A 13,937-nucleotide genomic window follows, 5' to 3' on the forward strand; every position below is an offset into this window, starting at 1 on the left:
AAAACTCCAAAACCTCACCCACTATCTTTTAAAACTACGGTAAGTTGCACCTAAGACACTTCAGGCACAGATAAAATTCATCACATGATGAAAACACAATTTCACCCCCAGAAGTCACCTTTAAAAGAGACTGAGGCATTCTTCGCTTTAGCAGCTGATGAGGCAGAAGGACTCAGCGTGTCATTAACACTGTTATTGTCCTCTAATGTTTAATTGAGCAAGAATGAACAAACACAGTTTCATAACTGCCCTTGTTCCATTTCTCCTTTTTGCTGAATACAAAAACAGGAGCCAAAAATTCCTGGGAGAAAACATCACCTGGCTAAAAAGATGCTCTGCACAAATGTTCCAGGAAATCAGGCAGACACACTCACTGTGCTGTGCTATAACGTCATGAAACTCCTGCCATTGCTTCATCAGTTTCAAGCAGTGAGAGTCAATTCAGTCTCAGGCTGTCAGGCACAATAAGCAATCACAGGAAAATTACATCAATAGAAGTTCCTTGATATAGTGTTACAAAACTTTCATTAATGTATTCACACAATTTGGTCACATTATTGAGAGCTCAGCAGTCAGCAGGGCGGTTTTTCTTTGCTATCAACCACAGGCTGAGGCTGCACACTAATAAGGTGAATAATTTGTCAAAGAACACAGGCTGTATTTCAGCCACCATGCAGGACGATTAAGCATGTCGTAATCAGAAGCCTGCTGAGAATAAGACTTTTGATAATGGCTACTTCTGATTTGAAAATTTCATTAAAAACGCTATTTAAGAGCTTTATTAGATATACTGGAAAGTGATAGAAGTTTAAATGTGGAAATAGTGATGGAAAGAAAGCTCTGGTACAGGCTTCTCAGCATATTCCAGAGATGTTCAACCCAACCACAACCTGGCTGTCTTTGGGTGTTCTGCAGAGACTTTCAAACTATTACATGATTTACAGACTGCATTGCTTTTAGGAATGGTGGTTGCTAAAATACATATTCTTTTCACTTGGAAATCCATCACACCACCCTGCTGCTTGCATTGGCTTCAGGACATGCTTTATGTTATTCAAATGAAAAAGTTGTGTCAACTCAAACCCAACACAAAGATTAAATTTGTGTGTTTAGAGACCTTTCTTGGCATATTGTGATTTCAGGTTGCTTTTATGAAATGGTTTTGGTGATTCCAAGGTTGTTCCTCTTCTACCATATCCCCATGTCACTTACCTCATTGCTCATTGCTGAATGATTACTCTTGTGTTAACAACTTTGATACTCTATGTACATAACTATGAACTGGCAGCAACGGTTTCTTTTTTGTAGTTTTTTTTCCTTTTCTTTTTCTTTATGTGTATGCATCCTGTACCTTTGTATTTGTGTTTATTTGTTTATTTAATTAAAATGTGCTCTTGTGTATTCGATTACCAGAATGTTAATTTTTGTAAATTAAAAAAAAAAATCTGTAAATAAAATAATTTTTAAAAACTCTGGTACAGAAAAATATATAAGACAAATGTGCTGAATTAGATCATGCAGACTTCCAAAGTTTGCCCCTGCAGACAGGATGTGTGACAGAATTGGCATCCTGCTGGCAAAAGCTAATCCCCTTTGGTTTTTAGTGCACACTGAGAAGATCTTAGGCTACACGTTTCAAAAGTCTAAAGCACAGCCTGCTACTACAGCTGGTACACACACCACTTAAAAGTTATTGCTAGGCGCTAGCTTTGGCTGCAGTCCAACATACCTGTAGGACATTGGCATTCGTAGTGTCCGTGCAAGTCAGAGCATGTTCCATCGTGCTGACAGGGGCTGGAGTCACACTCGTTGATGTCAATCTCACAGTTCGTCCCTGAGTGAAAGAGGTCAGAAAGAAAGTTTGAGTTAGCTGGATGTGTATCATAATCATTGACACAGAGAGCTCCTCATGAGCGCGGATAAATGGCATCACCCACACCACAGATATTTCAAAATAAAAACTTTGCCAAAAGCTGCAAGAACTCAAAGAAGGAGAAATATATTTGAAGCACTTAGAGAGTAGTAGTCTGTCCAAAAAAATAAAAAAAGGAGTAAAACTTCTGCAGGGTTATTATCTGCTTTTCCTGGAACTCAACCATCTGAATATTCCCAGCCAAGAGTTAGATGAGAAGATTATACCACTGACCTCTGTGTGCTGTCAGCTGATTAAAAATTGAACATAAAGACAGTACGCATGGTTAAATCTAGGCCGGCTCGGTTTAACACATCAAAAAATTTCCCCTGTGCTGAACTGGGGTCAGATTTTGTCAGTTAAATCAGACTAGGTAGTTGGATAAAAAGCCTTTACTACTCTCTCCATCTTTCAAAGTTCATCACCACTGCATCAGAATACTTGTAAGATATTTTGGGGAAAAGATTCCTCAGTTGTCTTTCACATTTTCAGCATAGCATGTCTCTGAACATTTAAAAGTTCAACACCATTACTCTGGCCTCCTTTATCTAGCTGTACAGTGGATTTTGTGGTGTAACACACAGAAACAGAGAAGTTACAGTCAGAGACAACTCAGCTTGCAGCCCCTGAAGCCAAAAAGAAGCGTTTTTGAGATACTGTTTTTTTAACATCAAACCGACTCAAGCAAAGCTTAAAGCCTTTTAAGACATTTAGGAGCTTAAAAAAACACCCAAATGGCTCAAACTGCAGGTCAATATGCCCTAACGTCAAATGGAATTGAAACATCACTGAAGTACTTTGTGTTTGAGCTAAGCGTACACACGGAACCTGGCAGAGCACTATCTATATCTGAATTACAGCAGATCCTGGGATGACACTGAAGAAGAGTGCGCTAATTGGTTGAAGGACAGTCAACTCTGTGGAAGACTCACGTTAAAGGGATGTCCTAACGTTGACATGCTGCGATAAGTCATGCCTTAACGCTAAGGGGAACTAAAGTTTCCCATAGTTTCACACATTTATCTTGGAAAACTACGAAATACTGACACCAATTGGACAGTTTCACCCCTGGATGTTATCTTTTAAAAAAACTCAAAAAAATGGCTGTGTTACATCTCTGAGTCTTGGTTTCAAACCTTCAGAAGTGCAGTATTTATTTGAATAACGCTCTAAAAGTGAAGATCATAAAGTAAATTTTATTGTATTCCCAAATCAAGACACCCGTAATCATTTCTTTACATTATCAATACGTAGGGCTGCATAGTAATGCTGCTGTTAGGGATTCTGCCTTGCAGAAAAAAAACACTTTTGGTTTAATTTGTCTGGCCAGGCAGGTGCCTTTCTGTGCAGAGTTTGCGTCTACTACCCATACATGTGTGGTGTCCACGCCTCAGGCTTCCCCCCACAGTCCAAAAACATATCAATCAGGTTGATTATTCACTCTTAATTACCTGTAGGTTTAAGTGTGTGTTTGAATGGTCTGTCACCAGCCCTCTGACAGACTGCTTGCATACCCAGCTTACCCTCAAAGACAAAAGCAGTAACGATAATGAAGGGATGGATGTTAAAATGGACATAAAAACTTTTTATTAAGATGCATTTTACATGTGATAAAAAATCCAATAAAAGGCTGTTCACTATTGCATGATAAAGAAATTAATCTTTTGAGCTCTGGTTGAGACACTTGCCTCATTTCTGTATAAAAGTCTGTTAAACCCAAAGCTCTGGGAAGAAGGAGATTAAAACCACCTTTGGATCAATAGGTGGATATCATCTTCCTCATGGCGTCCTGTTTCCTTGTTGGGATTCTTCTTTACATAATTACCTATTAAATTATAATATCCCTTCTGTTAAATTTAGAGACAGAAAGCATTCAGCTCACTGTCCTGTGATAAAACGGACACCTAATAAAGAGCTCTGTCTCAGCAGAGGAGAGGAGGTGAGATGGGGGGTGCAGGTTTGCTGCATGCAGAGCACCGTTTGGTGCTCAGCTGTCTCAGCAGCTGCTGGTTTCACCACTGTGGATGGGGGCGTACGTCTTCGAGAGAAGGATATTAATTTAAAATGTCCCATCATCAATAACCAGAACAGCAATGACATGTAGTGGGAGTCTCTTCTTGACGGTGGCACCTTCATGCTACAGCAGAAACACTATGATGGATACTATCAGCACAGAGCTGCCACAGGTCATTACAAAACACGCCTAGCCGTGGGGGCTGCAAATTATACAAATCTACCTGACTTAAATCAGAGGAATGCCCAGGCAGATTCACAACTGGGGATGAAACCAATTATGTGATATTGTAACCCTTTTATGAATGAGTGAATGTGAGGATTTAGTAAAGGAATTTAATGTTAAAAAAACCTCTTAACCATCAGCTCCCTCATAGTCTTTCCTTGGTTCAGGTTCAAATGCTAAGAACTGATGCATTTCAGATGGTGGTTTCAAATAAAGGATGAAGAATAAGGGATGTTTTCCTCCTTAATCTCACTGTCCACATCCTACAGAAAGGAGTGTGTATGAATGAAAACAGTCAAGAATGTATGGCCACAGTTGTTGTTCCATGAAAAATAAAGCCCCCCAACATGAAACCTGAATGCCGGGGTCTGAGTAATGCATCCTGAGTTATGATCTATGATGGACTTCAGAGGGTTTTCTAGGCGAAGCTTGAAATTAAATTGGCCTTTCTATGCTGCAAGGCTGGAAATTCCAAAGGAAAAGTCCCAAGACGCCAGAAAATGATGAATTCTATCAGTCACTAAGACCTGCCATGGCGTAAGAGACAATTTTCCATTACTGAAGTGGCACCAGATTTCAGCTTTGAACAGAGGTGGTGGGGGGATCTCGCTCGTGTAGTGCTATGTAAGGGCTTATCTGAGTGACAGGTGAGTGTGTCAGGAATTACGGCTAGATTGGCAAATACGCTATAGGCCAAAACCTGAGAGCACTGGGGGAGAAAAAACACCTTCACTGGTTGTTTAAGAGTAGACTCCAACAGATCAGTAACACCACAACTGGTATGTACAACAAAGAGCAAATACCACACTGTGCTTTGATCCATTCACTGTTGTTTTCTATCTCTCGCTACAGAGAGAACAGAAAAGTCCTCCAGAAAAATATTTTTGTAAGTATGTTCCCAGGAAAAATAGTCAGCCTTGAAAATCAGTGCTGCACACAAGGTCTTTGAATACTTGCATAAAATTGTAGCAATCCATGAAGTAAGCCTGTTCAGACAGACAGACAGTCTCCTATAAATACACTTATACAGACTCATTTTACTACAACATGTCCCTTAATTTCATAGGAGACTGTCCAAACACGCTTGTCTCATAAAAGCTAAATGATCATGATTTTACAAGATTAAACTCAATTATCTAATCAACATAATAAACATTCAAAACGATTTTTAGCTATCAGCTAATTCAAAAACAATACACAAAACAATCCTGATCCTGACACTAAAAAAATTGTGACATATTTTGAAAATGTGTTCTAGTGCCAGATGGTAGGGTAGCATTTATCCTCATAATGAAAGAAACACTGTAAGAGTATGGTGGTTTGTGCAGACACGTGTATTCATTATAAATGTAGTCCATCTGTGACCATTATAACCTTGTGTGTGTGTCCTATAATAGAGTTCTGCAATAACAGAATCACATCAGCAGTCGGCTAATTCTAAAGTCCTGCTGATTTTTGTAAGTGGGCTAAACATTGTACTTGCAATCACAGGAGGTTTTCCAGTAACAGTGCACTTTAAATCACATTCAGTTCTGCTTTTCTGAGAAGGTGCAATCTTTTCAAAGCCTGGTGAATAACAAGGGGTTATTATTTCCCTCCTTAAATCTCTTTCTCTGCGGCTACCACTTTTATTTTCGAGTCGACTCTCTCTCACTCCCTTGTTGTTTTTAAGATCACTTGTCATTGGCAGCTTAACAACTTTGGGCCATGTTAGGAGCTGGCAGCTAATTAGAAAGCCCTCTGCCAGTACGCTTGGATTAAATGCAATCAACAGCAGGCCTTAGAAACGTCAAGCAGGCGAGGCTTCTTGTAAATAAGCGTCAAGGTTAAAAAAATTGCTTCATGAAGAGAGCAGGCTTTTGCTCACAATCTGTGCTGTGCTTGTGATTTGAGATTTATAAGCCATCCGCACAAATCTGGCCCGAAACAGTCATCTGCTACTTCATTTGCACTACAGATATTTAGCTGTTAATGCAGTCATTGGTGCTGCTCTGCTCTTGGATTAAAACAAATGAAAAGTGTAATGCTCTCGGCTACATTGGGTACAGCCTTTCCTCAGGTTGCCTATTCAGTAAAGACACATCGATCACTGAGGAGATTTCTGCTTTTCTTCGCCCACCTTCTCATGACTCTAAGAGGTCAGGGGTCAGATATGGAACAACAGCACCTGGGAGTCAGTCATGCAACACATTGATTAGATCTGATTCTCACTAACATGGAGGTTTTGTACCTTAACCTGACAGGTGACGGGTGGTCTCCCACCCTGCTGACCCAAGAATAATTGATGTACAGTAACAAAGGTCTAAAAGAAACCTGAAGCTGACCTCGCCATCAGTGAACTCAGACTCTACTTGTTTGTACGAGGGCTAGTTCAGATTGTTTGTGAAAGCTGTCAAATATACTTTCAATGGCAAGGGTGTCCTCCCTTTTTTCCAATGATGGCTCTGTCAGATTTTGTGGAAAATACCAAGGGCCAGCAGCTCTTACTGAGTTATCCATTAACCCGGAAAGTAACATTTGAATGCTCAACTTGTTAGTTATTTCTTTCAGTAATTTCTGTATAAATCAGTCTCTAAGTCTTGTCAAACATTCTGGTGCTATCACTACAGACTGAAGAATTCAAATCTTGCCTGTCCCTCAATTGTGTCTTGATACCAGACATTGACTGTATCAGTCTGCGCAGTAAAGACTGTGAGGGATTCTGGGAGAATCGGAGTGGAGTTGGGTGACAAAAAAATATATATATTTTTTTGAGAGTCTAATCTCTTCTTGACTCTACCTCCTGATATATTTATTTAACAATCCCCCAAAAAAATACACGAGAATCGCAGTCGTCAATCATTGTTGATGCAATCAATGTGACATAAAGCCTTGTTTTTAACCTGTTATAACTAATGAAAACAAAACTTTTTAGAAAAAAAAGAGGACTTGAGTAGAAGGCAGCCAAATGATATCTTTAAATCACCACCACAATTGGACATTTATGCAAGGTGTATACATTTTCTAAAGTTTGACCAAAGCCCATCACAGCCAGCCGCCAGGGGGAGCAGTTTTTTTTTTTGCTGACATCCCTTCGAGCCGTGCAAGATGACGTCATTTTTTTTTTTACAGTCTATGATACCAGATGGCAAGTGATCAGTTTTCTGCAGCGTTACCTGCTGCGTTGATATCAGCAAACTCTGCTTCTGACCAAAGGGAATATTCTCCATCAGGGGGTAGTATAGGCAAAGTATGTCAGAATGTTTTTATGTCAGGATCAGGATCGGGATTTTATCAGGATTGTTTTTCATACTCAAACTATTTTGACCTGCAAATGACATTTTTAGCCCCAAATGTTTCTTATCCTGCACTCTGAATGCCATGAATGTCTGAATGTCTAATCTCGACTTGTGTCATCTAATGTGTTTTTTGAACTCTCACATTTTCATATCATGATAAATCCATCTGTTTAAAGACGTCAGTTGCAAGAGTTCTTCAGTTTCTGGAGAATGTACAGAGCTTTAGCTTTATACAAGTACACTATGCACAGTCCAAATGTAGGTTAGTAAGACGTTACTAGGAATACTTTTGTTAGTGATCTTGACAGACAATATAATAGACACATACTTTAGAATATCATTTGTTCCAGTGCAAGATAAAAGCTTGGGAAGACACTCACAGCATTTCCTGTGCAAAGCTTTTAATGCAATGTTAAATCTGAATAGGCGCCTTCCAGCCAATCAAAAAGCAGTGTAGTATACATTGTTAAATTGCAACACCTTGTGCATATTTGCTGGGAAACACAACTTTCCTTTAACTTATTTCCATTTTAAGCTCTTTTCTGAGTAACCTGCCTTAAAAAAAAGATAAAAACATTTATAATTTATGCTCTGCTCTCAGCATGACAGCTCTTTGTGAATTTCTTACATGAGCCTACAGATTTACTGACTGAAGGTTAAGTGTGCGGTGAGTGCTTCATGTGTCGTCATATTGAATTTAGGAGATATTTCATATGGAGGACTTAGAAATTTAAAGTTTATGTATTACAAAAACAACAGATCCATGCAAGATTTTCACTTATTTTTTCCACCCTGCCCAACCCACCGTGGGAGTCTCAACAAATCTATCTATATTTTAAGAATTTCTACCAACAAACAAACAAACAAACAGATGGAAAGGCACAGAAAAGAGGCAATGGAGCAAAGATTCCTCACCCGTGAAGCCGGGAGAGCACTTGCAGGTGAACTGCGGGGGAGAGGATGGCTGAGATGTTGTAATGCATGTGGCTCCATTCAAGCAGGTGTTTGGTTTTATCACACAGGCGTCACCTACATACTGACAAAACTCTCCAATCCATCCAGGGGCACAAACACACTGCAGACAGGTAAACAGAGCAGAATGAGATTTTATCAGCACCTAATAAAAGGGTCAGTTCACCCAAATTACCTGCCCACCCACATCAAATAATCTCTACGCAGAACTTGAATTCTGGAAATTTCACTCTCAACTGTCTTTTGACATTGCAGCAAATACCTTAAAATGATGAAAGCGAATATTTACTGTAACTCATATATTACAAAGGTACAAGAGCAGTGTTCTTGAGTTCCAAGAAGAGTACCACAGTTTGGGAGGTTTATTAACCGTGCAAATAAAAGCTCCTTCTAAGAAGTATCTGAATGCTGAGATCCTTGAAAATTGAATTAAATTTAACATGAATACAAAACTCCAGGAAGAGAGGAGAAGAACTTTTGAAAGTGAAAGTATGTTGTTTCAGTAAATTCATATCTTAAATCTGAATAAAAACTAACAAAGAGGAAAACACTTAAAAAGAATTGTGGCTGTTTACATTCGCACTTGCCTCATTCAGCGTACTAATTCAGAAAGCAAACTGCTTTTATGGTATTCAAATGGAGAAAGCCCACAGTCTCCAGCAGCTCTGCAGTTTACTTCAGTTTGCTTGAGACTGTAACTGAGGTGAGCTGTTAGACCCTCTACTCTGAGCTAAATTATGTCTACATATAAAAGACGAGCTAAATAGGGAGGGACCCTCATCTGGTCACTATAAATCCATTTATGACAAATCCGAAACAAATTCGAAGTTACTCTACAGTATTTAACTAACGAAAGAAAAGTTAAACATCTGCTAACATATGTGGATGTTCCAAAGGGAGTAGGGTAAAGTATAAACTAATTTATCCTACTCCACTTTTTCTTTTCATACTCAACACACAATCAGTCAGAGTCAGTATGGAATTGATGTTGCAGCCTATGCAGAGGTCTGCATGCCTTTTTGTAGCTGCAGAGCCCTACAAGTGTGATTCCACATGCACCTCCTCCCAAGGAAACTAAGAATCCAATCATACATGGTGGCTCTGTAAGTGTATTCACACAACAATGACACTATTTCTTCTGCAGCACTGTTTCTAGTGCACTCTCATGTGCATTGTGATTCCAAGGGTGCCTTTTTTGTGTTTTTGCAACAGTTCAATCAAATCAATCCTTTTGTGATTCAGACCCTCAGTAGCATAAATTTAAACTTAAATATCTTTCTCCAGGTACTGTGAGAAATCATTTCCCTCCTAATTTTGGATGAAATGATTGTGTGGTGCATACAAAAGAAAAACAATATCTCTTAATTGTTTTTATATTACCGTTTGGTATATGATCTGAAATATCTCCTGCTTTTATTTACCCATTAAGAGCATCTTTATGACAGAAGGGAATTCAATAAAGAAGCCTTTTACAAACTAGCAAATGGTTTTCTTCACTCAAATGAAAACCATATGAACAATATAGATAAGAGTTTGCAGTGAGTAAAACTCAGATTACGTTTGGCCTCGTCTGACTTGAAGCTTCTAAAAGTGGATATTAGATTAAGAGCACTCTCTGTGGTCTAATGGTACAAGACTGATGGAGTATAATTAGGAGCTATGGGGCATTACGGAGCAGTCTCAGGTGTTGTAAAAATACAGACGTTTGAGGAGACTGAGCAATAGAGAGGCAAATTAGAGCAGAAGCTGTCAGTCGGAGCAGTGTCCACGAGCTGGTCATGATTAATGGGTTAGCCTAAGATTACCGCTGTCCGTAGACGTCTTCTGCCAATGACTTTTCTGTTGTTTCCTTTTCATCCAGTTAGTCACACATTTCATTTAAAACTTCGAAGAAGCAGATGAATGGATTTTTTTGTGTGGCCTTTAATTTTTACACTTATTTCAAGGTTTCTGTGAACAACATCTTAACATTTACACTTTCTTATTCTTCATGAGTCAATATAGGATTGAAGGAGAATCCAGGAGACATTAAAGTAAAATTGTGCTTTTTTGCATCTTGAAATTTATAAAAGTGAAGCAGTTTGCAAAAGTGTGACTTACACAACCCCCAAAAACAGCACTGCTGGAGCTGCAAAAAAACACTGAAAAGTGCTGTATAAATTATTATTATCATTTTTTTATTTCTATTTTTATTTTCATTTTTTATACAAACATTTCAAATAGCCACAAAGGCCAAAACTCTGCATGAAAGTGTTTTTTTTGTCAACTCAAATATTAGAATTTTGGAAGTGAAATTTAACATTTTCTCCAACAAAACACACAGGATGAGTCATCCAAAATCAAGTATTGGCAATTTCTCTCTTCTCACATGGTTATGTTTGCAGCTGTAATCTCAGCTCAAGCAGAGCAAGGTCTTTCAGAAAGAGAGGTGCAACATGAGTCACATTTCAGGACCCTTGCAGTATTTTAAGACTGAAACATTGAATTACTTACCTGGTATCCGCCAATTACCCTCAAGCACAATCCCTCATTCAGGCAGTTGATATTGAGCAGTCCGCAGTAGTCAATTATTTCTTCACAATTCTTCCCGGAAAAGCCTCTCAGACATCTGTTAAGAGGAGGACAGTGTCATGGAAATCAATTCACCTTCAGCCTTGAGTGCTAAAAAGGGTTTTATATTATTTTTTATTTTATACAAGACACAGGGGGCGATGATTTAGCTATTACACCGCCTATTTGAGGGGAACATGTGAGGGCAGAGTAGCATGTGCAAATTTGTTTCCAAGTGTTTTTGACCTGGACAGACAAATGAGAGAAATTAGCATGTTAGTTAGTTAAGAAGCACAATAACAGACAACACGCTTTAATCCTTATTCTTTGCAAGAAAAATCTTTTTTCACTTATTTCAATTTAACCTGATGAATTCATCCTCCACTGGTGTGTATATTTTATCCACAAAATTCATAGTTGAGTGTCTGCTAATGTAACAAAAATTATTATTGTAATAATTCCGTAATGTAATTTCAGGGTCTTAATGTTGGACTTTTATTTTGAAAATATCCTAACACTACCAGTAAAAATGCTTGATATCTGGTCAGTTTGTAGTCAGAGTGGTCCTTAAGAATTTGGCAAGCTAATCTCAGAACTACTGGGAAAAGGTGGTTCTACGTCAATCACACTTCAGCAAATTAGATGTTAAATTGAGACTTTTATTTTGAAAGTCTGACTGAAGTAATCAAAGTTTTCTGAATATTGTTGGGGGATTTTTCACAGCTTATTTGAAAACTGGTACTCATAATAATAATTATAATAATGAACTTTGTTTATTTGGCCCTTTTTAAAAGCAATTTTACAAAGTGCTGTACAGAATAGGCCAACATAAATTAAGTGTCAGCTGATCTAACCACGGTCTATGTACTTACTGACAAAACCACAACAAGCAATTTGGCTGACATCTGTTTAATAATTGACATTTGACATATTTTTTACTTTTTTTTTCCTTTAAACCTTAAGCCTTGGAACTGACTCATAGCTAGAAAATTCTGATTTTTGGCCAACTAAGATTTGTATTGACCATTAAAACAAAATGCACAAAAATATTGTTATATTGTTTTGTTTATTTTGTTTTTTGGTATCACATTTGACTTCCTTGGCAGTTTTTGTAATAAAGTTGTTAAAGAAAAATGCATCTTTTTAATACAGAAAATACTTCTTTAAAAAAAAATTAAAAACAATTTTGGTGTTAATCTTATTTCAACTTCTTGAAAATAACTGACAATTTTCCTGAAAAAGGAGTGTGCATAATTTTATGACAACAGCCATTTTTCAATGGGGCAAAAAAAAAAAACAAAAAAAAAAAAACAACTTCAGCTGCCTGTAGTGGAATGATAGTCCTGAGGGAGTTCAAATGTTTTTTCTTTTTTTTCAAACTTTTAACAGGTATTTGATAAATAATTTATCTTGTTGATGGCACAGAGGTCTTTGAAACTCAACATGTATTGATTTGTAGCTACCTAAAATCAATACATGTAATTTAACAATGAATGATGAAAATTGTCCGAAGAAAATTAATTTTTGCTTCTCAACTCCATTCTCACTGCCAAACTCAACTAAAACTTATTTTGTTTGTTTGCAGCTCAGAGCACAAGTGTTGAAAGTCAGTATAAAGAAATAACTGGTCTTTTTCCCAATAATCTAATTTCAATATGTGGGTCATGAGGAGTAAACAGTCTTTCTGGTGCTTTTTTGTAACTTTTTTCTGAGATGGATTTTCACATGCTTGATGTGCAAGCTGGTATCCACAGCTCCAGGGTGTTTTATCTGAGGAATAAGTTATGAAACAAAGTTCTGCAGTTTATGGTTCATGTTCATCCAGACTAACATTTGGCTCATTGATGTGTGTCTGAATGTTTCTTCTGTGTTTGAATGTTTTGAATTATCAATCCAGTGAATTTCACAGACAAATGAGCAACACCAGGCTTTAGATTCACAGACCGTATAACACTCTTTACGGTGAGCTCATTGTTAATCTTAGACTCAGACATGAGATTTATCAGCTATGAGAAAAAAAAAGGAGAAAATCCACAGCCAACAATGAGGTAGAGTCAGACAGGTAGGCATTAGAGCTTCACAGGAGAATGTAAATCCTAATCACATTAAATGGATGGAATATAAAAAAGACCCATTTTTTCCCACTCTCTGTGGAGAATGCACACACAAGACATCCCAATCATCTCTAAAGGTGCCCATCACGGTGGCCTCTATTACTGTAGATCGCTGTATGTTTTTCACCTGCATGCATAATCACCTCCCCTGGACACACAGGTGGCATTGTTGAGACACGGAGATGGGCTGCACAGGCTCAGCTGCCTCCTGCATGCTGGGTCCACGGTCCCATCTGCACAGACACACTCGGAGTCCTGCACAGAGGCACAATAAACCAGGTCAGCTGTCAGCCTGAAGGAACAGGGTTAGACTGCACACAGGATCATTTACTGTAGGGACATTATCAATAAAGGAGCAGTCCACTGTCAGGATCGGCCTGAAACAAGAATTCCTTACTGATTGATATAATTATGTGTGATCCAATCTAAGCTGTCTTATTGTTTCTCTGTCGTCAGAGAGAAAAAAGAACCTCATTACAAGAACCGTCAATGACAAACTGCCTTTGCATTGTCCAAGTGATCGGATACAAAATTGTTGACCTCTGATTTGTAATTTTTTATTACAATAGCTAAAATCCCTATAAAGTCACTCAGAATGTGTTTGTTTTGGCGCCCCCTGTGGACAAAAAGTTAGTTATACTTATCATTGAGACATTATACCAGAAACATCCATTTACTGTGTCTGTCCAACAGTTGAACCAGATGAAACTTAAATGATCCAAAAATGTCTTCAACTTACTAAATGGCTGATGATTTCTGACAACTGTAAATTAGTTTATGTTTTAGATTCTCCAAAAAATTGAATCTTATTTTTTTTTATATCTTTCTTTAAAATGACAAATTTATCAGGTCTGCCTGTCCCCAACAAAAAT

General features: G+C 38.0%; 1 protein-coding gene across 1 annotated transcript in view; it reads right to left on the minus strand.

Moving 5' to 3' along the window:
• eys (eyes shut homolog) overlaps nt 1-13,937 on the minus strand; it is a 265,468-nt gene that overhangs the window by 222,811 nt on the left and 28,720 nt on the right. Inside the window, exons 5-8 of the mRNA XM_074676533.1 lie at nt 13,193-13,320; nt 10,895-11,009; nt 8,345-8,504; nt 1,730-1,834 (exon numbers count right to left, since the gene is read on the minus strand). Coding sequence (XP_074532634.1) covers nt 1,730-1,834; nt 8,345-8,504; nt 10,895-11,009; nt 13,193-13,320 — 508 coding nt within the window. The remainder of the gene's footprint in view (nt 1-1,729; nt 1,835-8,344; nt 8,505-10,894; nt 11,010-13,192; nt 13,321-13,937) is intronic.

Source organism: Halichoeres trimaculatus, unplaced genomic scaffold, assembly GCF_033239565.1.
Source record: "Halichoeres trimaculatus isolate MK-OKI-2021-1 unplaced genomic scaffold, fHalTri1.1 fHalTri1_scaffold_8, whole genome shotgun sequence".
Taxonomy (NCBI): domain Eukaryota; kingdom Metazoa; phylum Chordata; class Actinopteri; order Labriformes; family Labridae; genus Halichoeres; species Halichoeres trimaculatus.